The 25509-nt window shown below is 44.9% G+C and overlaps 1 protein-coding gene across 5 annotated transcripts in view; it reads left to right on the top strand.

Annotated features, from left to right (window-relative positions):
• Positions 1-921: 921 nt before the first annotated feature.
• The window catches only part of SGIP1 (SH3GL interacting endocytic adaptor 1), a 276053-nt gene continuing 251465 nt past the window's right edge, over positions 922-25509 (top strand). For 2 of the 5 annotated variants that reach the window (XM_075557230.1, XM_075557228.1), the window contains exon 1: positions 925-1297. In XM_075557230.1, the coding sequence (XP_075413345.1) occupies positions 1288-1297 (10 nt within the window). In that variant the 5' untranslated portion in view covers positions 925-1287. Of the gene's footprint in view, positions 1298-25509 lie in introns of all 5 variants that reach the window. The other 3 variants (XM_075557225.1, XM_075557219.1, XM_075557232.1) reach the window with 3 other exon arrangements.

The raw sequence follows: 25509 nt of genomic DNA on the forward strand, positions 1-25509 counted from the left end.
CCGCCGGGATTTGAACTCAATTACAGACGCCGGGGCCAGTCCAGAAAAACGCGTCCTTAGGACAAGCGGGTTTCCGACAGCGCGGCGGTTGCCAGCTGCAGCCCGTTTGGCCGGCGGGCAAGGCTCTGCCCTCGCACCTGCGGAAGCCAGGCCGCTCTCGGGATGCCTGGGCGGCCTGGAACCCCGGAATCCCGCGGCGCCCGCTGGGCGGGTCTCAGGGTGCGGAGCGCGGCTGCGTGTAGTGGGGTCATGCGCGGGCCTCGCCCCCCGCACTTCGATTCTGGAACGTGCCCCCCCCCCGCGGGTTCTTTTGTGTCTTTGTGTCCGTGACAGTCCCCAGCCCCTGGGCGCGATGCATCCCCTGGCTCCCGGTCAGGCAGCCGGCTGAAATTTCCCCTGCATCATCCCGTGGGGGCATCATTGTTTATGATGTGACGTCAGCCAGATCGATGCTTTCCTCCCTCTTGAATGGAAGAGATGAGAGAGAGAGAGAGAGAGAGAGAGAGAGAGAGAGAGAGAGAGAGAGAGAGAGAGAGAGAGAGAGAGAGAGAGAGAGAGAGAGAGAGAGAGAGAGAGAGAGAGAGAGAGAGAGAGAGAGAGAGAGAGAGAGAGAGAGAGATGAGAGACTGACAGACATTTGAATTCCTTCAGGGAAAAGATGGAAACGGGAGGTTAAGAGTGCTGGCAAGATTTCCGGCGGCACGGGTTTATTAAGAAGTTTTTCTTTAAAAAAGAAAGAAAGAGCCCCTTCGCACGGAGCCACGTAGGTGCTCCTTTAAGCCGGAGCCCCGTTGGAGGTGGCGGCGCCCGCTGCTGGGTCCCAGGCCCCCGGCCGCGGCCAGAGGCGCAGGGGGGGGGGGGGGGGAAGTGCGTCACCAGGTGGGGAAGGGGCTGTGGATTTGGTGACCAGCGGCAGGGCCTGGGGTGGCGGAGAATGGGGCCGGGAAATGGGTTCCGAGTGCTCTCCGGGGGTATTGTGTCAGGAGATGCGGGCTGGCTACCATGTGACGCGGTCCAGAGTTGAAGGGATTGGCCGAGGCAGCGCAGGCGGTGCAGCTCGCCGGCTGGCTCTTTCTCCCAGCATCTTCCCGGGAGCTGTAGGTGAAGCGGCGGCGGCAGCAGCATCCATGGCCTGCCTTTGGGGTTGACACTTGTCTCCTGGGGCTTTACCAGCTGGCAGAACCGACCCTCCCGCGCGGCGCGGCGCGGACTTAACTGGGAACTGGAATCGTATCCTCTCGTGTTTTTCCAGACTCCTTGGAAATTAAGGAATGCAATTCTGCCACCATGATGGAAGGTAGGGTGCTTTCTGCTGTGCTTGACGGGCTTCAGGGGAGGTCTGGGCGGAGCAGCAGGAAGGGATGTGTGCAGCCTGTGTGCGGGCTGGTCTGGAACCTGGCTGCCACGATTTTGCGGGCAGAAACGCTGCAGTTTGCTTGCAGTAGACCATGGCTCAGACTAAAGCCATCAAACCCCAGGGCCCTTGCTTAGCTCCGTTATCTACACAGGCGCCTGCTCCTTTGAGAGAGAGAGAGAGAGAGAGAGAGAGAAGCCTAAAGTGTTTGCAGGGAGCTGAGATGGAGCTCGGCAAGAGCTTTCGGAGCAAAGAAGTTGGGAGAGAAGATAAGGTTTTCTGTGGCAGGCTCCCAGGACTGCAACGATTAAACATTTACAATGGAAACTTGGTTCGTGAAATTGACACGAGACAGGGGAGGCCGTGGACAGAGTTAGATACATGCTGCCCTCTGTAGTGGTCTCTTTAAATAATGTTCAGAAATCGTGGAAGATGGGTTTCATCTCTGCAGCCTATGTCTTATGGTTGGAGGAGGGGCGCAGCAGATTTGGTCCATAAGCTATAGTTTTATGGGGATGTCGGCGCAACAGAAAGAGCAATTTAAGGGGAAAAAAATCAGGGCCTCTTGGCTCCAGATTGAGGGTGTTATCAGGTTAAGGAAGAATCCCGTGCTTAAGTGTTTCCCCCTGCAATGGTTCCTAGCCAGGCATTACATGATTACTCGCTGATTACCTTTTTGCGTTGTTCAATTTGCAGTGTAAATAGGAACTTTTAACCAGGGAAGATGCTTTTTAAACTACATTTTATGCGACTTAAATACCTTACAAGCTTGAGATGGTGACAGGCAAGATTGCCTTTTTTAAAAAAAAAGCAAGCTAATCAGGGAAGCAGCAAGCAGCCTTGGTGGCTTCGATTTTCTGTTTTCACACTACAGGATGGTGTAAAACTCCTGGCCTTTCCTAAGATGACAGGCAGAAATTTGTCCCCAGACTGGGTTTCACAATGCAGGATCAAAAGCATAATGGGTCTCAAATCAGCCATGAAAATGGCAGAGAGGCCACCTCTTATACCAAGGTCTGTCCTACAGATTTTAAACATTCCGTATAAATAGGCCAAAATGGAATAAGAGGAGAATTTTTTTACCAGAAAAACAAAAACAAGACAGCCTGTATTTACAGATATGCATTCTTTCTATTCTCTCTGTCATCATTTCAAACATTGTTAATGCGATTTGGTGAGTGAATAATTCTGGAGTCATGGCCCACAGATTTTAGAAATAGCTTTAAAAGAGAGATTGGGCATCTTTTTGCGTTGGGGCCTAGTGTTTTTTGCAAAGGACTCTGAACCTAGTTCCTTAAATATAGGCCTTAATAAGTTGAGGTTATTGATGCTCTGAGATTAAATCATTTTCATTAATTCAAAATGGATTTAATCTCTGAGAACAGGAGAGAGACAAACAGAGTATTGCTGCTGCACATAATTAGTCAATTAAAAGATCATGTAGGATACCCCTTTTAGACACAAAAATCTTGCTTAGAAGTATTATATCCCTTCAGCTACATTTCATGTAGCATTTTTCAATTATGCATCTGCACACAACTTGATTCGTTTTTCAATCATACATGGGCAAGTGGGTGATCTGGCATTTGACTCCTTGTCTTGCAAATGAAGGAAGACATATCAAGTTCTTCTTTGAAAGTAGTAACATTTCCTGATGCTCTTTACTGATTCTCCCGGTAATGCGGTCTATTGTACCATCCCAGAATCTCAGTCCCAAGCCTTCTCTAAGCTTATCTAAGCTGCCTAAACTGAAACGAGAACCGTTACAAAGACTTCCGTGGCCACTGAAGTGGCACTATTGCTCTGGGTTGGCCACATTTGTCTAATGAAGCATGTTATCTTAGCCCTGGTAGGAATTGAGGTGACACCATGGAAACAGTTGTTTTCCATCAGATAATGGCAAAGAAACCAAACAGGTTTTCTATTGGCTTAAAATAGAAATGAAATATATAGGTATGTATACGTTGCTATAACTGGTGCTTGTATTTAAATACTGTTCAAGACTCTGACCTTACATAAGTTGTTAGTCTGTGGGGCAATATGGATTCACGGTTCTGCTATTGGTTTCAAGTGTCTCACCCCTGAAATTGTTGTTAATCTGAACTATCATGTAACAGTTGTGACTGTGTCTATTAACTCATCTGTGGAGGAGGCTAAACTGTTCAGTCGATCATGAGACCCTCAAAGGCACCTTCTAACCCTATCATTGCAGTTTTCTACAGAAACGTCCGTGGACTCTGAAAATACATCTCCAAGGATCAGATCCAGTGATATCTGTAAATACTAGTACATGTACACAAACTCACACACATACACACGTTTCTAAAGTCAGAGAGAAGACATTTGCATATGTGTGTGCATGGAGTTCTGTATTTCTAACATGTTGTCATCTGCTACTCAAGAAACGCATTGACCAGAGCAACTTTTCAAAGCCATGGGTCAGCACTGTGTCAAGCAATGGTAGACAAATCTTCAGCAGAATGGCTCCTAGTTTAGTCTTGGACTCTAATTTTTTTATGAAACAGGCTTTTAGACTCCGTCCATTCAGTGGCTCGTGGAAATCCTGGGCACGGATCCAGACTGCTCTTACCTCTCTATGTATTCTAATGTTAAGGGATGAAGAAACAATTCTGCAGGGACCTCAAGCAGATTACCAGTAGTTTGTGGCTCTATGGTTCACTTCTAATATTTTTCTTTTAAAAATATCTCAAGGGACCTGATTTCTTAATTCCTGAATTCTTTATTGTTGGGCAGTGATTGGTTCGAGTTGTATCTTTCTTGAAGAACACTATACGCCAAGGAATGTTCTGTGCAAGTTTATGAGTGTGAAAGAGAAAGATCAGGAGAACTTTTGCGATAGGGTTGCTATGAGCCTGAATCAAGTCAAGGGCAGTACGTGTTTTGGGTGGTGGTGGTTTTAATGCAATGGATAAGCTTACAGGGCAATCTAGGTGGTTAGGGCAGCTATTGTTTTTTATATATTATTATTAAAATTCGAAAGTGGCACTTTGCTCCTACTTCTAGCACAAGTGAAATCAAGTCAGTTTCTTAGTACATATGTTTATTTGTCAGGCTGTCTTAGGAGCACTTTCCTTTGTCCGTGTAAAACCCAACTGAAGGTGCTTGGCCTTTTCCGCTTCATATTAAGGTTCCCATGTTCTATATTAGAAAGATACATTTCTGTATGCCAATGGCCTTGCCCAGTGCGATGGATTTTTATAATGTTACTCACTTTCAATGTGCAGGATGATTTAGTAAATGATATTTACTATTCGTAATAACCTACAATAAGGGCATTCTGCCTACAGTGCTTTTGTCTTTTTTACCTAAAATATAAAATATATTGATGGGGGAAATGGTGGAAGGGAATTGGAATCCAAATTCATTTGGCCACCAAGCTTGTATTTTTGACCAATCTTCACCTGGCGACCTGCTCCATCACAGGCGGTGCCTGGGAAACTTTACTGGACAGTTCTGCTCTGCCCTATAGGATCGCCAGGCTACGTCCAAGCAATGACAAACATTTAACACGGTAAACGTTTCTTCTTGGTATGAAGATGGTGCATATTAAGTTAATTGAAAATAGCCTTTAGTTCCTCTGGTGGCATATTCTGTCTCTCACTGAAATATGACAACTTCTAGAAGCACACACTTTAACCCCTTGTTCATGTCTTCTACCCGGTAGCTGTTGTATGGATAGTTTTGTACGACTCTCCATCAACTAGCTTTTGTTACAGTGGCACATACATAATCGAGGGTCCCCACCCCATCTTGAAATGGAGTTGCATCATATCTGGAGACTGCTGTGATACCACCAATTAGGGAAAAGCCCCCTGAAGATCCAGCTTGTTCATTATCTAGCCAGCTCAGGAGATATATAGAAAATGTTTCTAATTCTCCTACCAATTTCCATCCTAGAAATGGTGGCGGTATTTTGCAAATTCTAAGCGTGCATTTGAGATTCTAATATACCCTACATCACTTATGTAATGTATGTCCAAATGGGCCTCCTTAGACATAGACGGATATGATCCCATCCAGTTTCTATATCTACGCATATATACCTTGTATAAATGATACTTTAAGACTATAGATAACCCTTTCTACTGGATTTGGCACATATTTTTCACGATGTTCCAAATAAATAAGTTATGGAAAGTCACTAATTCATAACTTTTACATTCTGTTCCTGAATATTTGTGAGCACACGTTTTCCTTAGGAATAATGATATGAAGGACAAGCAGATTCTCTTCTGTGCTTTAAAATCAAAAGCCGCTAGTCTGTTATCTAACTACACTAAAGAATTACCACGATACATGCAAAGAACAGAATCGTTGCTATCTTAATTCACCAGAGGAAAATGATGGTGCTGGACATACGTTTAACTTCGAACGTTGGTTTTCTGAGGGAACGAAGGTTTCGTTAGAGGACGACGAGAAAGGAGTTCTACGTGGTTCTAGGAAAGGTTTAGAGACTCATGGCTTTCCATTTCGCAGTGACATTTAGTTTGATATTTATATTTGTGCCTTTGTTTCCTCTCAATTAAACTGTATCATATGTACGGCTGTTATATTGTGGTAAAAGTCATTTTGTAAAACTCACAAGTGGAATTAAGAGAGGGTGAGAACACTTACTGAGCAGATTGTGAAAGAGTTGAAAGGGAAATGAAAACCAAGGTCTACTGCACTAGGGATCAGGTGTCTGGAAGGATCCCGCGGAGGAACTAGCTGAATCCAGACAGGGTCCTAGCTAGCGAGGGGTTGGGGAGCATGGTAAGTCAGCACAGTGTCTGTCTGGGGAGGGAGCGGAGTCTCGGGTGGAACCACTGACTGCAAGTATAGCGATGGGCACTCGGTGCACTGCTTTAGCAGCAGCAGCACTACTGAGGAAGCGTCTTTAGATCTGAGGAAGGAAAAGCGGCCATTCTTAAAATCATTCATCACCAGGCAATTGAATCTACAAGATTCACAAACATATTCAGTATCAGTAAATACCTCACTTTATACCACTTCCTTATTTAATTAAAAATATCTTCATGCATTTCTCTTTAAATCTTTGCTCTATATTGCACATCGTGCCTGCTGATCCCTTCTACCGCTTTCCTTACACGAATTGCCATCTGTCCATCTCGTAGTTTCTAGACCAACAATGTTCCTGCCTCAAGCCTTTGGTGCTAGCTCTTCTCTCTGCAAAGACTGTTCGGTTCGTTCAATCGCCGCTTCTCTTTTGGTCACAGCAAAGCCACGACTTTTTCAGAGAGGCTATCTTGCCATCCTTGGTGCCCAAATACGTACTCCAGGGCACTGAGTCCTTTCCAGTCCTTTCTCTTTCCTCAGCGCTGATTTTTGTTTCGTGGTTGATTAGCGGGTCAGGTCTCCCACACACAGGTACATTCCATGAGGGCAGGGGTCTGGTCTGTCATAGTCACCTTGTCTCCTCCGCCCATGCTTAGCATGTTTATTTCTGGAATCAGTGGATTGAAAACCAGATACAATGGTTGTGTTGGGTTCACCTGCCCGTTGTTGGTGTTACTATAGGCATGATGGAGAATACAAAAAAATAAATAAGTTCCTGCCTTTACGTTCTCAGAGAAGCATGATCTAGAAACAGAACCACTAGCGAACAGACCACATATTATGAACTGGGAACTTGTGCGATCCAGATAATAAATACTGGGCAGCGAAAGAAAAGAAATAGCCCACTTGAAAATATGTGATTGAGCTTTAATTATTCAGTTCTCCAAGGAAATGGTTTCCCAGTGGAAGCAGACTGGTTACAGGTCAGCTTTTCACAGGAGTCTCAGAACCGTTTGGTCGCTATTCCTGGGCGCTGCTGCGTCTCCTTCTCCCTCTGCCTCCCTGTGGCTTCTTCCTTCCCAGTCTTCCCTTTCCTTGCTCTTCCGGTCATGGCTTCCTTTCAGGGGACTCTTTCCTTGCCTGAAATTTATGGCCACGCCTGAAAATTGTGTCTTTTAGAGTGACGGAATGTGGCTTGGAATTTAAGAAAGTATTCATAAATAAATAAATTAGTCACATTATTATAGGTTGCTAGATTTTTTCAGAAACGACAGTGTCCCTGCCTGGAGAAGTTGTTAGTCATAGAGAGGCCCACTGTGTTTGCTGAATGTGTGCCGTTTGGGCTCTGGCATGGGCAGAGTACGGACTCAGAAGAAAGACTTGGGTTTGAGTCTAGCAGTTGAAATTGCTGGACCCCTCTCTTTACCCTAGGAAAAATGTGTTACATTTCTTGAGCTCTGGATTCCCTCCTGAACAAAATGATAGAATTGATCTGCCTTTTTCTACATCTTCCAGCTCCAAGACTGTACCAAATGATTTAAATCCTCCATGTCTATGCTCTCTGAGGGCTGAACGCCTTCCACTTCAAAATATACTTGTCTCAGACATGCACACATTTCTGGTCAGTGTGCACTGGCTCACATAATCTTCCTGTGTTGTTTATCATGTTACTCTTCACTGTTGCTGCATTGGAAGACAAAAGGGCATGTACGTAACCCTTCCTCTGTAGCAGTGCTTCTCCACCTTCCTAATGCCATGACCCTTTCATACAGTTCCTCATGTGGTGGTGACCCCCCAATCATAAAAATTTTTTTGTTGCTACTTCATCACTGTAACTTTGCTACTGTTATGAATCGGGTGGACCCTGTGAAAGGGTCGTTCAGCCCCCAAAGCGGTCATGACAACCACTGCTTTATAGCTTCTAGCCTAGAAGTGTTCCTTCATTTGTCACACATTATGTACTGAGTGCATATTTGGAGTGTCTTGTTTGATGTGGAAGAAAGCTGAGAAGTAAACATGGAGTACGGTACATGGAGAAGTTCTGTGGAGAGAGCTAAGGCAGCAACCAGCACAGGGCAATGGGAGTGGTGGAAGGGAGGGAAAGAGGATGGGGAGGTAGGCTTTGCTGAGAAGAGGGCCATGAACCACAGAGGCAGGGGAAAGAGTCGGTGTCCTGGGTAAAGGTCTGCATGGGAGTGCACCCAACAGCTGGACAGAATAGCCAGGAGGCCAGTGTGGAAGGAGCAGAGGCCAAGGGCAGGGAAGGGAGGGAGGACAGGGTGTTCCAAAGGTACCATTCAGATAAGGCAGTGTGAGTCTCTCTTATGCGTGTTTTAAACCGAAGGAAATTTGAGTCCTGTGAGTTAAATGGTTCGCTTCCTAAGCGGCACTGGCAGCACCTATCAGCCCCGCTGAACGTCTAGTCGGGGCTCTTTGTTCGTCGACTGAGTAACTGTCCTTATCTGAAAAGGGGTGGTCAGCCAAATAGGTTTAGGAACCTTTGGCAGTGGTGCTCACACCTGAAAATGTTTGCCCGAGTCTTGGACAGAGCAGCAAACAGCGGATCACCTGAATTCGCCACAGTGTCTCAAAACCCCTTTTCAGAACTGAACAAGCGAGTGTCTTATCAGATCTCCGTCCTCTAGACCTTTAACTTGCACCAGGCCGCTCCACACAGACAGGTTTACCTCTGGGGCGCTTGTCAGCGGCCCTCACTGTGTACCTAGGGTTTTGTGATGAGGAGGGACATGTGACGTCACTAGTCCAGTGGACTGCATGTTCACAACGTAGGTTCCCCAATATGGACAAACGCCTTTCCTTCTGCCCGCTCCACCACCACCAAAGAAGGACAAGGCGTGCCTTCACTGACACGCCATGAACGCCGGGCCCTATCATGGAAACCTCATAGTGCACCATCGCTCGGGGATGAAACCCAGTCAGCCCGGCCTCCCTTCACAGTGAGGGAACCACGGCCAAATGAAATCACTTTCCCGGAGGATTTTTATTCTCTCATTAAGAGGCCACGCCGAAGTTATTTTAGGAATGATTCTCCCACAAAACGTGAATAGACAAACACTTGGAGCCTGGGATGTCCTTCTTGTTCAAAGATGCTGAGAGAGGCTGGTTGGGTAGCTGCCCACAGGCACACAAATGAGTGTGTCCCCGGGGTCGTTGTTCTACGTAGTGCACATACAATGTGGCCATTTATAGCCCCGGCCTCTGCTCCCAGGGCTCACGCGTCTGGCTCCGTGAGTCAGTGCAATGCAGTGGAAGAAGCAGCAGCCGGAGGGGCTGTGCCTCCTTCATGGCTGTGTGACCTTGAGGGCGCTCTGTTAGCCCCAGCCTTCCCACGTGCCTGTAGGAATAATGCTGGCTCTTCCTGCCTCACACAGTAGTTATAAAGATCAAATGAGATAGGGAGTATGAAACAGCTGCAATGCTTTCATGAAGATATCAGCTAATGGCTCTCTATCGGTTGTGTACTTAAGTCTGATTTTCTTTACATCCGGTGACAAAGGTGTCCCTGCTTGCTATTTTGCATTTCGAGTGTATCAGTGCTGCTCCTTTGTGGCAAACAGGCCTTGCTCATTCCCTGCAGCTTCTCCATCTCACTCTTCTCCAGGACCAGGTGCCCCGCTACCTGCTTCACCTTGGGCGACATCACTAACCAATCACAGCTGTCTTTCCTGCTGGTCTCAGGACCTTTCTGAGCATCTGACTCCAGGCCACCTGGAAATGACCAGACTCTGCACATGCCTTACTGCTTCACTTTCCCCAGCCTGGGCCTTTTCCAAGAGGGCAGCTGGAGAGTAGGTGTGCTAACTCTGCATCCCACCTTTGTACAGACCCTTAGTGAATCACTGAAAAGGACGTGTAAAAAACTGCTCACCACGCTGGCGACGGTGGTGATAATGGGGGCTGGCCTATAGGCCGGTACCAAGTGGGCCAGTACTCCTATGCCATCTATTTTAATTCTCAAGTTTCACCTGGCCTCCTGGTGCCTCCGTTCAAAGAACTCTGTCTAATTCCATAGGTAGCAAGCTGGAATCAGGCCTGGGATTCATTTTCTGATTTCCCTTTCTCCTTCCCTACACCAGTAGGCAATAGGTTATCCCACCTAATGAGTTCCTGGGTAGTGCCAACAGCATGGCTAAGTGCTAACTGAAAGAGGTGCCATTTCAAAAACACCCACAGATGACTCAAAAGATAGGTTGGCAAGCTGCTTCCACAAAAACCCTGTGGAGCAGTTTTGTCTCCTCTGCACAGGGACGGTCACCATGACTCAGAGCGCTGGAGGCCAACTCCCACCACCACCAAATCTCCTGACTCTGTTCTCTTTCATCCCCTGCTACCATGCCTGCCCAGACCTTTCTCACGACTCCCCTTGCCCCCATTTCCAACCCATGCTTCGCTGAGCCATCAAAGTGACCTAGTTCCTCCCTTGAAGGAAAGCCTTGGCTTGCTCCTCAGGCTGGTAAGGTGAAGTCCACATGCCCTGCTGCACAAGGCTTCCACCCCACCGCTCTTCCACTGCCCCTGTGAGGCGGGATCTCTCCAGCACTCTCTCTGCCTTTCTCTGTATGGTTAAGAGCCTCTTCTCAGAACTCAAGGTCAAACAAAAGGCCCCCTCTCAAGGAGCCTCCCTGCCACCTCACAGGTGCAGCGTGAGGTGTGCCCTGTTCTATGCTCACTCAGATTGCAGTTCCCACTCTCCAAGGCCACGCAGCAGGTTCCAGGTCACTAGTTTGGTGTCTGACTGTCCTAGGTGAAAGTGTGTGTGTGTGTGTGTGTGTGTGTGTGTGTGTGTGTGTGTGTGAGAGAGAGAGAGAGAGAGAGAGAGAGAGAGAGAGAGAGAGACACTTTGGGAAGCTAGTGACCCCAGCTGCGTCCTCCTCCTCAAAACAGTAGCGACGTACACAGTCTCTATCTTACGTGTATTTCTTAATAAATAAAAGAGGCACATACAGCACACCACACAGGGCTTGCCAAAGGAGCAAGTGCTTGATAAATCTCAGGGGCCGTTAGTTTTGGACAGGCAAATCACACCGGAATAACCCCTTTGTTCCTCCCCTCTGGGCATAAGGCTTTGCTGCGTTGGGGACCATGACTTTCTTATTTTGTATTCCCAATGCCTGGCATATGTAAATGCTCGGTAAGTACCCAGTGAATGAATGAATGAATCTTAGCTACAGATGACTCATGTTTGGGGGGTGGGGCGGCTATGCAGGTCACCCTGTATTCATGCAGATTATGCAAACCATTTGGAAGAGTATTTGGTCCATAATAGGTACTTAAGAAATGGTACTCTTCTGGGCACATAAGTAGTTCAAGTACAGTTCCTGGACACCAGGCAATCCCTTGGACTGTGCTCTCTGCTCTCCCTGCAGCACCCATCTGCTGCAGAGGCTCACACTGGCAGAGAGCCTCCCTCGGCTTCCAGGAGCATGCAGTTAATCTAGTATCTCACACATGTCTGCCTGACTCCCTTAATTGTTTCCCTCTGCTTTTAAGAGAAATCAGATTTTGTTATAGAAAACTTGGAAAACAGAAGGATACAAAGAAGGAGTTGAAATCATCAATAACCTCATTTTTGTGAAACCCTGCTCTCATTTTATGAAACATTATTACAATGAGTATCCAGCCTGAGCTTTAAACACAGGCATTCCTGGGGCCCTTTAGACCTGCAGTCTTCTCGGTAAAGCAGATAAACTACCTCCTACCACATAGGGTAGTTGAGAGGAGTGAATGAGCTAGCCTATGGCAGCGGCTCTCAACCTGTGGGTTGCGACTGCTTTAGGGGTGGAATGACCCTTTCACAGGGGTCGCCTGATTCATAACAGCAGCAAAATTACAGTTATGAAGTAGCAGCGAAAATAATTTTATGGTTGGGGGGTCACCACAACATGAGGAACTGTGTGAAAGGGTCACGGCATTAGAAAGGTTGAGAACCACTGGTCTGTGGGCGGCACTTACACATTTAATAAATGGTAGCTCTTTAAAGGTCAAAACATAGCTTTATATCAAAGAATCCAATTTTATGTATATGTGTTGCATGTACAAAGGGACTTCAAAACTTCATGGGAAAATGGAATTAAATGATAATGAAATCTTTCCATGAATTTTTTTGAAGCCCCCTTGTATACATATGGCCCTGGAATATGTTAGGTATTTCTGAATTAATTTTTTTTATATCATTAGACTGTAGTCATGATCCTCAGCAGTAGATATGTTCAGTAAGAGTGTGGGGTCTGAAGACAGATCTTCAGTATTCAAATCCTGGCCTCTCCCCTTACAAACAGTTTTAGGAGTTATTTAACCTCTCTGCAAAATAGAGACAAGTTCTTCCTCACAAAGTCGTTTAAGGGCTTGTTGTTCATTATTGCTCCTTGGAGTCTTTGAAGCTGGGGCCTCAAGGAAGCAGATTGCAGAAGGCTGCAGGCTCTCTTTTGAGGTCCTTCTGGGCAGGTTCCAACTGCCAACATGTTAGCAAGTAGTCAAGTACTTACCTGGTGGTGGTATCAGGGAATCCTTATTATGAGGAATAAATAAATGAGTTTAATATGTAATCTGTGTTATTACATAGCAAATATAAACAAACTCACCGACGTTGAGTCGATTCCAACTCATTGTGATCCTATACGACAGGTGAACCTGCCCCCTGTGGATTTCTGAGACTAACTCAACTGCACGAAGTCTCCTCTTTCTCCCGAGCAGGGATTGATGGTTTTGAACTGCTTCCCTTGTAGTTACCAGCTGAACTCATAAATTACGTTATTTGGTACAGAGTAAACATTCAAACAAGAAATGTTTACCATAATTATCTTTTTTGAGAAATAATCTTCAAAAGCATTATTTTTATAATTTGCCTACTATCCATACTGTTCTGATTTATGCTACTATTCCCCTGTGGCCAGTCATTTAGATAGCTGGAGCTCAATTTGTTTACAGAGCTACAAGGCTCATGTTCATGAGTCACATGCTATGATATCGATTCTTGGCTCTCGTTTAAAAAGATGGGTTGGTGAAGTGGTGAGAGGGCTGATTTGGGCCTGAGTCCTGCCGTGCCCAAGCCAGCAGAGTGACACTGAACACTGCATGTAGGAGATAGGAAGCTAAGTCAGAGAGAGATGGATTCCAGTTTTGAAAAGTTGAACATTTCTGGGGCTATCCCCTCTTGGCTACAAGGTTGAGGCCAAGCATTTGCTAGATGGGCAGAAAACGTTTTTATATTCTCTCTGCAGCCTGGCTCGATATTGGGGAAAGACCACGTTTTCACTTTCTCATATGTAAACCTTTGTACTCTGTTCCTGCTATAAGAATTAAAGGACAAAATATATGCAAATGTATTTTGTAAAATTGAAGATAAAGGTTACATAGTATTAGGACCATTGTGTGACTGCCATGAGATGTTTCAGAAACATGAAATGCAAGACAATGGAACCTTTTGAAGCCCCTCATGGATGATTTTCTTCCTTTCTGGGTACCAGGAAGTGAGCCCCTTACTTGGCAATGAATTACATATTGGAGCAGAGAAGGTAATATACAACATGGTAAACTGAACAAAATTATTGTTTCTAATACTGGCTCTATAATGAGACAATGTGAAATACATTTTGAAGCATGCTCCACTGAAATCTTTCTTGGCCTAGTCACCAAATCAAAAATAGTTTTGCATGTCTTTTCAACACAATCTAATCCACTTAAGCTAAAGGCCAGGTCATATTATTTAATCTGGGTTGTTCCATGGTCTACACTCCTCATGGCAACACCCTTTACATCGTCACAATGGAGAATGGCGTTCAGTGCACGCCTGATCCAATGCGAAGTAAGACGCAGAGGAAATGTTCAGTGCCGTGGAATACCTTGAGCTAGCCTTGTGTTGTAGGTGTGGGGGAAGAGAAGAGAACTGTCAGGGAGTTTGCATTTCAGAGCCAAATAAATAAAGATAACTACAGGTGGTGACAGAGTCAACAAAAACGTAAAAGAGAACGATGTGGGAGAGTAGGGGTGGAGAGTCCTGGATTCTACTTTATTTAGATGGCTGGGAGATTCCTTCCTGAGGAAGTGCAGTCCAGTGGACAGAGACATCTTCATGCCGTGGCGTGTGAAAGTCTAGGAACAGAGCCACAAGAACAGCAGGAGTTAGAGTGCTCGGACCCAAAAAACTCATGGAACGGAAGGAAAACAAATGTGGCCAGAGACCAGTGAAGGGAGGAAGAGAGGTTTCAGACCCAGTGGGGCTTTCTAGGCAATGGAGAATTGTCTGGAATGTATTCAGAGGCAATGAAAAGCAACTGGGCGGGGGGGCTTTAAGAAGGAGAAAGATATGCTCTCACGTTTTAAAAATAATTAATATGGATATTGAGTAAAGAATAGACTTCAATAGCTACAGATGGCATTCTGGGTTATTTTTGTTCTGCTTTTCTAGCTTATTTTTATTTTTTAGAGAAAGGGGGATTTCATTTGTTTGTGGGAACGCTGAAGAGAGATTGGAAGGGATTTTGGTGCCCCACCCCCGCCCCCAAGCCACCCACTGGCACCACCACTGATAAACTCTTTGTGTCAAAGTGGAAGCTTGATTCAGCTATTGAATAAACTGTTAGTTTGTTTATTTGTTTGTTTGTTTTTCAACCTTTAGATTCATGTCCACCGATAGGGGGAACAAATCAAGATATTAGAGATCCAAGTGTATTGTGTTTTTCTCTCATGCTCTTATTTTTGAATGGCTTTCAAGGACTTCAATTGTTCGAGAGTCATTTTGATGTTGAATCAGGGACTTTAGAAGTCGGCTGTCATCACCGAGGCTTGCTCTTAGGCTGGAGCAGTACTTAAGAGAGATTTTGCTAACAGAGGTTGGCCTAACCTTTTCTACACAATGGTGTCCATGATCACTTCTTGAGCCCTCTCTTTCACTGAGTGGGATCCCTTAGTTGGTTCCTTTGTGCACCCCTTAACGCTGTTGTCTTATCTGTGGGAGCTGACTTACTCCTGCTCTAACGTCATTGTGTTTTAGAGGCCCCCTCTTCTGTGGGCATTGTTCCTAGTTCACTGTTTTAGATGCTAAGGGTGCTTTTTACTGTTTGCTTGGAAGTTGAAACAGACTTGGGCTCAAATCCTGACACTGCAACTTACGAGCTCAGGGCCAGAATGGAGCTCCAGGTATTTGGTTTGTGCCCTTGCTTTTTAATCTATCACAACTTGAAGACTTCCAAACAATTGTTGATTTAGATGGCAGACATGGTACTAAATGTTAGTACCAAAACAACCAAACCAACCCACTGTCATCAAGCCGATTCTGACTCATACCAACCCCATCGGACAAAGGAGAATCACTCCCTGAGTTCCTGAGGCTGTAAATCTTTCCTGGAGCACAGAGCCTCATCTTTCTTCCCAGTAGTAGCTGGTAGATTTGAACTGCTGATCTTGAAGTTAGCAGCTTGAACTTGTAACACAATACATAACCAGGGTTCCCTACTATGGGATATCCCAAACCCACTGCTGTTGAATTGATGCATATGAAGGATATAGAGACGAGCAAATATGAACACAGGAGTTGTGAAGTCCATAGTTTAGTGGCAGAGACATTTAATTAATACAGATAACTGCACAATTATAATTGAACAGAGAACTGTGAAAGATGACATCAAATAGGATTCAAGATTTTTAACAGTTTTGTTGACATATAATTCACATACCATACCATTCAGCAGTTCAATCATATTTAAAAGAGTTGTATAATCATGACCACAATCAATTTTATAACATTTTCTTCTTTCTTGTAGTCATTAAGTCCCCATTACCCCCAATCTCCCCTCCAATACCCCTAAGAAACTATTAATCCAATTATCGTCTCTATAGATTTACCTATCCTGGGTTACATACACAGAAAAACACATAAATAAAAAATTACCAACACAACCACCAAAATAAAACAGAGAAAATTGTGAATTGAAATGGTTTGTTTTATTTTAATTCAGGAACCTGAACTGGTAAGCTGGGAGTATGTTTCAGGTATTCCAAGCGTTAAATCCGTTATATTTTGATTTTTCTAAAATTATTACCTGGTACCTGCGTTCACTTGCTCATACTATTGTTAGTGTTAATATGATCCAACTGTTCTCTTTGTTAGTCTTATGTGTTCCTCACATATTTCATTGAGCTTTCCCAGGGCTTGCTACATGGTGCTCTATAAATATCTCTCAACTCTGTTCTGTGCCTAGATCTCTATTGCTTCTCTGCTCTCTATCTCTAGTGAGTTTACCCAGTTTCTGACATGGTATTCAAACAGTTTCTGGGACCAACCAGAGATTCATATTTTAAACCCATCTGTCCCTTGACCTGAGGCTCAAGGTTGTATCCTTCCCCCATACTTATTCAATCGGTGTCCTGAGCAAATAAAGAGAGGAGCTGGACTACATGAGAAGGTCGTGGCATCGGAATTGGAGGAAGGCTTATTAGCCGCCCACAATACACTTGGTCCCTTAAAGAGAGAAGGACTGGAACCACTTGACTAAGGAAGGTCAAGGGCTGTAGCCGTCAACATGGATCAAGATTTAATGAAAACTGAACCCAGATCCTCATAACTGGACCAATAGAAACATCATGATAAACATAGAAAATACTGCTATTGTCAAGGATTTTATTTTCCTCGGATCTGCAATCCATGCTCCAGAAACCACACGGTGTCTCGCATTGGGCACATACGCTGCCCAAGCTATCTTTCAAGTACTGAAGAATAAGGATGTCAGTCACCTTGGGGGCTCAGGGCAGCTTCCCTCAGACTGACCGCCATCGAGTCAAGTGTGACCTGTAGTGACCACTGCATGACAAAGTGACCACTGCATGATAGCTGCCTCTTTGACTTCCCCAGTCTGGAAATCTGTATGGGAACAGAATGCCTCATCTTTCTCCCACGGGGCCCGGGGAGTGGGGGCTGGAGGTTTCAAGCCCACCAGCCAAACTGGAGAACGATGTAGCAGTTAACCTCTACACAAATGTACAGCCTCAGAAGCTCTCTTGGTGGCCCTCAGCTGACAGAATGGCTTCCGGGAGTCAGCACTGACTCAATGATGGCAGGGTTGGATTTGGCTTGCTTAAAGGTTAGGATCATTTTGAACTTGTTCAGTCATGACCTGTGAAGCAAAAGCAGAACAGACTCAAGTTTTTAAAATGTTTGCTGAATTTGGGTGATCTGTAAGCTAACCAGAATGAGAATATTTACAAGTTTGGGAATGGGAGACTTGGAGGAGGTGTTGTGAACCCTTTCTGGAGCCTGATGAAAGACACCGGTGACTGCCGAGCCTGTAGAGAGGAACACTCTGGCAGCTCCCTCAGATGCCATCTTTGAACAGTCGGCCAGAGCTCCCATCGAGCGATCGGGTCACTGTGCAATGTGCACGGCTGGCCTCGTCTTCTCAGAGGAAGACTGTTTCTAACGCGGTGTTGACCTGAAACTTTGCTTACTCTGGCTCTTGTTGGGGCTCACCTGCATTTTAAAAATTGGGGTCCATTCTGGTGTCTTTTCTCTGCCTATGACTGAACCAGGCTGAACTGATGAAAAAAGATCACTGAATTCGTGGACAGGGTAATAAAAGGTAGTTGACGACTTATTCTGATATTGTAGTGGAATATGCCCTGCTCAAGCATGTCCACGACTATAGGACAGCACTTGAAATTTGTTTGATACTTACAAGTTAAACCCCATTTTTAGGTACCCAGGAAGCATTTAGAAAAAGGACACCAATAAGTAATATGGATTTCTTCATAAACATCATGCCATTGCTCTTATGTCATAAGAGCATACATTTGCTCTGCTGACATGGCCCTACTAGATACCTGCCTCATGAAGAAATCCCCGAAGAGATGGTCACAGTGTGGCGAAGAAACTAGATCATGCTCAGCTCTACGGAAGACTAGTGTCTGGGGTCTTAAAGGCTTGTATTCCAACAAGCATGCGTCTAAGTGAGGCGTCAACTAAGTCCACATGGAAGTAGCACACCGGCCTGTGTGATCCCAGGATTGTAAATAATGAAATCCAAATCCAAAGGACCGGATGGTATCAGAGCTTCAGTGGTGAACACTCAGTTTACAGAAGGTACGGATGACAGTGGAAACCCCAAATCCATTTTCAGGGTCCCCACATGGATGAAGCCTCTGGTGAATCCCCTCTGACCAATAGTGCAGGGAAGAGAAGGGCCTTGCTGTAAGATAAAGAGCATTGTAAAGTTGGCAGATGCATTTAGGTTAAAATGCAATACCTTATCATTTCATCTCTTAAGTCATTTTAGATTTGTTTCAGTTTTCAATATTTTCTGTTCGATTAAGGTTTTTCTGTGTTTTGTCAGTTATTGTTGTTGTTTGTCTGTTTGCTCCCTGTTTATGTTTTGTAGGATTTTCAGGGGAGGTTAATCTATAGAGATGGTAATTGGATTAATAATTACCCAGGGGCATGGCAGGGGGCTATGGGGAGAAAGGGTGAGCTATCAACAAGGAGGATAAGAGAAACATGTCCTGAAATTGGTTGTGGTGATGATTGTACAACTCATTTTAATACGATTGAATGATGAAATTGTGTGCTATGTGAAGTATAAGCCAATAAAACTATTTTTTAAATACCCCATTTAAAAGCGAGGACAAGTTTACATAACATTAGAAGGCAGGCATGAGTGGCCTGCAGTCTGTCCCCCAAGAAATGTGGCACAGAGCTCCACAGGCCAACTGCCTTGTTGCTGTACTCTTCTAGAAGGAAGCAGGAACCTCTCAGAGCACCTCTGAAAGACAGAGAGCTCCTGCCTCTCTGGTAAGTGCTTTAAAGGGCGCGGCTACACCCACTCTGCACAGGACGTGCCCTTCCAGCTGTCGGATGGGCCACAGGGATTTTTCTTCCAGTCGTTTTTCAGAAACTCTTTCTGCTCACCACTGATCTAGAGCCTGTGTGATAAATTTCATCCTCGGGCTTCCTGACTTTGCCATCCAATTACTGGCGAAATGCTTTATTTGATATTATCAAAACACCTAGACGTGCGTGGTCAGAACTTGACTTTCTCAGCTGATTGCTAAGTGAATCCTTTGTAGCCATTAGTTCGGAATCAGCTCTGCTGTGCGGAAGCTGACTAGCACTTCACTCCCCATCTCAGCTCCTCCTGAGCTTTCATGACCACGCTCCCAAGGTGATTTGGACAGTGTTTGATCATCAGCAGTAAGTCGTGTTATTGCTGATGCTTGTCTATTGTTCCTTACCAGGAAGACGGTCAACTTGAGAAAGTCTTATCCAGCTCTTACGATTCTGGGACATATCTCTGAGACCTCCCATAAAAATTTCTAGCTAATAAAATTGAGTAAATTATATATGTGTATATATATGTATGTATATATGTGTGTGTATATATATATATATATATATATATATATATATATATATATATATATAGAGAGAGAGAGAGAGAGAGAGAGAGAGAGAGAGAGAGAGAGAGAGAATGCAGGTTGCCAGGCTTTTCGTCCGAGGTCCTGCTGGGTAGACTTGAACCTTGAGTCTTGTTGTTAGCATTGAACCCACTAACCCTCTCCTTCCCTGAAGGATTCTAGTGAAAACTCTATAGAGCACCGTTCTGCTTGGCCGTGGGGTCACCGTGAACCAGAATGGGCTTATTCTTGAACTTGCCCTCACTACAAGACAAATGCCATGTAACCAAGTGGGAACAGCTGCCCCAGAACAGCGTTAGGTCTCTGGATCACGTGGAACAAGAAAAGCCGAGAGAAGCACCGTCCCTGAAATTTTCCGTGATTTCTGTTCACAAGTGGACAGAGCTTGACACACTCTCCTTCCCAGATGGAGGGAACATGCCAGTGGAGTGGAGATTTATTAACCTAATAATAGGTACTACATCTTGAGTTCTTTCTGTGTGCCAGGCACTGGTTTTCAGTTCTTTAGGAGCCCCGGTGGCGTGATGGTTACTCACTGGGCTGCTAACTGAAAGGTCAGCAGTTTGAAGGCACCCGCCTCTCAGTGGGAAAAAAGAAGGGCTTTCTACTTTTGGAAACTCACAGGGGCCATTCTACTTTGTTCTGTAAGGATGCTATACGTTGGCACCGACTCGATGGCATTGAGTGTTGTTGTTGTTTGTTTTTATAAACAATTATTTCATTTAATTTCCCCAACAATTGTGTAAGGCTGATACCAGAAATGAGAACATTTAGGTTCAGAGAGTTTGCTGATTGCCCAATTGAGTGACAATTTTAAACTTGCATCATATGGTATTAATCAATAAATAATATTATCTCTGAATGCTTACCTTTGAGAAGTTAGATTTGCTATATTATCAAAAAAGGACCTACCAGTGGCATCATCTGCACCACAGCGTTTGATCATCAGCAGTAAGTCGTGTTATTGCCGATGCTTGCCTATTGTTCCTTACCAGGAAGATGGTCAACTTGAGAAAGTCTTATCCAGCTCTTATGATTCTGGGACATATCTCTGATACCTCACATAAAAATTTCTAGCTAATAAAATTGAGTAAATAATTATGGAGATCACTAAATATTCTTTGTTCTGATTGGCTTTCAGCAGCTTAGCTTACAGTTTTTCACATTTTAAGTCAAAGGCTTCTGTGACATTGTTTGTTCAACAGAATCCAAGGAACCATATTGGGTGTTTTAGAGAAATGTGCAAGGCCTGTTTGGGATTTAATACAGCTCTCCTCTGTTAGAATGAGAACTTTACCTCCCCTTTATTTAAAAACCTACTGGGCATAACTCTTAGTTGGGGTTGCAATAAAACTTTTATTTTAGAACATTTCAGAGGCAATTCAATCATCAGTTGACTTTTTGTTTAATGTGAGAAATAAAGTCATCCAGACTGTGTGGTTTGGGGAGAATTATAGTTCTCAATTTCATATTAATAGCTTCATTGTTGTTAAGGCTTAACACTGCTTTGATTTTAATATGCTTCACAGATGCTCAGCTCTCAGTAACTTTAATAAAATGCACACTCTAGAAAAGTGTGAAAATATGTGGATTCTTTCCCAGCTTATTTATAGGCTGAAAAGGATCGTGTGTACTCTTTTTGCAGCTGTAAACACAGGTACAGCCCTGCAGTGTTGCCTTTTATCCGCGCACCGTGTGTCTTGTTCTATCACAAGTTCTTTAGTTAAAACGGGAGAAGCAACAGAAACGGTGATGCTCTGTTGCACCAGATGGAAAGGATCTTGTGGGTAAGCCGGAGAACACCTGCATTTCATATCGTAATCCCATTTCCATTAAGGATGGCCTTCTTATCACACTTCTAAACAAGACTGAGAAAAGTAAAGTAATCTGGCTGAAATCTGATTCCAATTTCTGTGTTCTTAACCACTTCACTACATATCCTCTTAATTTTATGTTCTAGCCTCTGCTGGCCTCCATTTCCCTATCTATAAAATGAGAGAGTTCAGCAAAATGATTCTGAAGTTTACTTCCAGCTCTGAACCTCTGACATCTGAACCTCTTCCAGCTCTGAACCTCTGAACCTCTGACTCCGTGGGCATCAGACTTTAGGAGCACCGTTGCCCACGGTCACTTTCTGAGTGGCCAGTCATGTGGAGGTGTCAGAACGGACCTCGTGCATGTAGTGCTGCTTGGTTCTGTATTAGAGTCTGTCTGTGACTCGACATTGCCGCTCTTAACACATCCCTTTAATCCCTAAGTTCATACAATTTCAGAAGAAGAAAATATCTTCCTTGAAGCTTAAATAAATATAGGGTCAAATGTAAAGGAGAGAGCGCCCAGCCACCATGATGCGCCACTGAGTGACATATCACGGGCCGTGCTGTTTGCGTTCTGTGAAAGTACGTGCTCTCCCCCAGGCTCATGCAGAATATGGCCCCATGGTTTGGACGAACAACGCAAGTGCGAGCCTCACTATAGCATTGTGTGATGATGTGATCTTTCTTTTCGCTTGGGGCTTAAGAGAGGCATTATATTGGAAATTTCATTCCAGGTCTGTTATGGATTTTTAATGTGGGGTTTTGATTAATAGATATTCTCAAGAAGGGAGGTAGCATCTTTAAGCTGAGAAAGCTAAAACATTTTATATCCTGAGCCAGTTGAATGCTTTAGGTACAACTTGGGGGTCAGAGCATAGAATCCTCTAACTTTTTTCTCCTTTCTTTTCATAGGGTTAATCAGTTATCTGATAGCACAGTGGTTAAGTTCTTGGCTGCTAGCCGAAAGGTGGGTGGTTTGAAGCCCCCACTTCTAGGAAAGTGGTCAGCTCCCATAGAAGAAACCCTACGGGGCAGTTCTTCCCTTGCTAAGAGAGTTGTTAATGCCTTGGAATCAACTAGAAGGCAGACACAGCAGCAAGCTCTCAGATCCCTGTAAAACATGGGAAATGACTAAGTGTCTCACCGGACTGAACTTAAAACAGGAAGTACAGACGCATCCTCATGGAGCCCCGACTGTCAGTGGAACATAGAATCACTTTCTTAGGCATGAGCGACTCTGGAGCTAGCTCTCATTTGTCCAAGATGCTAGCTTTGCTCCCCTGGATGTTTGGTGCTAGATCTGCTCTTGTGTTTGACCACACATGAGAACAACTTCACCCTAGCTGGAGTTCCTCGCCTTTTTCTTCCTTTGAAGGCTGTTCCCCTGCCCTCTGAAAGTCCCCCCTGGCTCACAGCAGGATGCCCTTCTGTAAGGAAGCTCTATTTCCTGCAGCGTCTCTGGCACGCTCTCCGAGGAAGCGCCTCACTGCAAGCCTCTGGTCAGCTGCATGGAAATGAAGTGGGCATTTGTATTTCCCCACTGATTGAGTTGGCTCAACCTGATGTAGGTTCAGATGCACAAAGGCACAGGCAGGCTTGTTTCCGGCTTGCAATGGAAATGGAGGCAGGCAGGCTGGCTGCCTGGCTTCCTGGCCCAGCGTGGCACTGGAGATGTGTAACTGGTACCCTTTCCTTTAAAACCCAGGCTCCAGGACCCTCCTCCCCCGCCCCCAAGTCACGGGATGGTTTACCAAAGATGCCCTACTTTGGATGCCAACTGGAGCTTGTCCAAGTGGGTGTGCAGATCAGAATGTGTTTTAAAAGGCTGAGTGCATCCATGATGGACAAGACAACTCAAACCTTCTTCCCCCGGTTCTTCACATTGACTCCGCTGGCTCTCTGGCAAAGATCTTCCTCAGAAGAGGCCAGGTCTTGATGGCATGAATGCCAGTGCCTTCAGAGAATGCAGTGGGGGTCCATGGAGGACTTGATATTTATAAGTGTGACATCATGTGCCTACGATGACAATTTTATGTGCCCTACTGGTCCACATGCAAGAGTCATTGTAGATCTTCTGACGTTTGGATATAAACCACCAATTGAGGAAAGGGGATGCAGGTGCTGGTTCAGTGGAGAATAAACATGCCGGAGGGGCAGCATGCACAGCTCAAGACATTCTCTGAAGGAGTAATTAGGAACTGGGGAAGCACGTCCAAATATCCAGGGCAAACTCTGCATAGGAAGTAGTCAAGCGGTTTAAACGTGTGTACAAATGGTGTGGGTTGTACAGGGTTTGGGGATTTCCCCGTTCCTCACAGCAGACGATCCCAATCAGTCCCCTGACAAGGCCCAAGGCAGGCAGCCTCAGAATTGGATTGAATGCTTGAAGATGTGAAAACAGTTTAAGATGGCTCGGTTTGGGAATATCTAACATTAGCAGAAGCCATGGTGGTCATGGTTACAAGTTGGGCTGGTAACCACAAGGTCTGGAGTTCAGAACCACCAGACGCTCCGTGCAAGAAAGATGAGGCTCTCCACTCTCTGAAAGATTTACAGTCTCAGAAACCTACAGTTTACTCTGCCTGTAAGGTTGCTGTGAATTTGAAAGTAAGAAGCCTCTCTTTCTTATGTTTCCTTTGAGCCGAGGCGATTGCTCCATTCTTTCTGGCATACATGCTTGGGTCTCTCGATCAAATATTCTCTAACCGTATGTGCAAAACGAGTCATTTTGTATAGTCAACCCATCTTTGGTAGTGGGATTGGGACAGATGATTAGAGAGGAGAAGGTGAAAATTTAAAAGAAGAAGTTGAGACCAAAGTAATGCAGAAAAAAAAATACACATGATTTCCATGTAGACAAAATGATGTCTCATTACTATCTTGGCTATCTAGGCCTGCTATAAAGGAAATAACCCAAGTGAATGGCTTTCTTCACAGCTTTATTTTCTCATAGTCTAGGAAGCTAGAAGTCCAACTTCAAAGCCCTAGCTCTAAGGGACAGCTTCCTGTCTCTCTCTGTAAGAAAGCCACTGTCTCGCTTCACAATCTGTGGGCCTGGCTTCCCTTGGAATTATACATGTGTCTTGGCATTAATCATTCCCTCAGTCTAGGAGGTTCTGAGCACCGGGACCCAGGTCTAAAGGCGTGCTCCCTCTCAAGTTCTTTTTCGGTGGTAGTCAGGTCCCTTCCCCTCAGCTGACTTCTCTCAGTTGATTGCAAGCTAAAATACGACACAGGCTACACACCAGGGAAGCTCCCCTTACATTGGATCAAGGCTGGGACCTGAGTACGGGTGTTGCCTACCACCTTAATCTTGCCTCACTGACGTAATAACCACATAATCCTCTGTGTCATAACTTTGTCAACCTCAGCTCCTCAACAAGAAACTCAGTGTGTGATGTCCTAGAATAGCCTGCTTCTCCACCTTGTTTATGATTTTTTTCCACCCCTGGAAAATAACTTTTGTTAGGAAGGGAACTTTACGAAGCACCGAGAGGCAGCATCTGTGCATTGTGGTTCAATTTCAACACTTAGTATTTTGGGGACTCTCCCGTTATAGCACGGATAGTACCGGGCCCTTTGCTGATTAACTGGATTAACACCCTGGAGTGTGTGCTGCATGGAGACAAGAAAGTGAAAGGAACTCATTGCCATCGAGTTGATGCCGACTCACAGCAACACTAACGGACAGGGCACAAATTCCCTTGTGATTATCTGAGACTGTAACTCTTTACTGGCAAGGAAAGTCCCGTCTTTCTCCCACTGAGCGGCTGATGGTTTCAAATTGCTGACCTTGCAGTTAGCAGCCCAAGGCCACCAGGGCTCCTGCAATGAGCACAGGCAACGCCTTTTCCTCTTTTATTAACTATCTCTGCCTGACACAGTCCATGGGCCCAGGACTTAGTACATTGGAGTGAAGTAATAAGAAAGTGGTATTCATAAGTGTGAATGATTTTATAGCTGTCTTCTTGACCATGAGCCAATTACAGACCTGTTCCTATAACAGTTTCTCTAGGTTTCACAAAGATAACAATGGCATTCTTCTCTCTGCTGTTCGTTTTATCCGAGAGCAGGCCGGCTTTAGGAGCAGCTGTGTGTGCAGTTATATAGGACCCTGTG

This window comes from Tenrec ecaudatus, chromosome 1, assembly GCF_050624435.1.
Source record: "Tenrec ecaudatus isolate mTenEca1 chromosome 1, mTenEca1.hap1, whole genome shotgun sequence".
NCBI classification, from domain to species: Eukaryota; Metazoa; Chordata; class Mammalia; order Afrosoricida; family Tenrecidae; genus Tenrec; species Tenrec ecaudatus.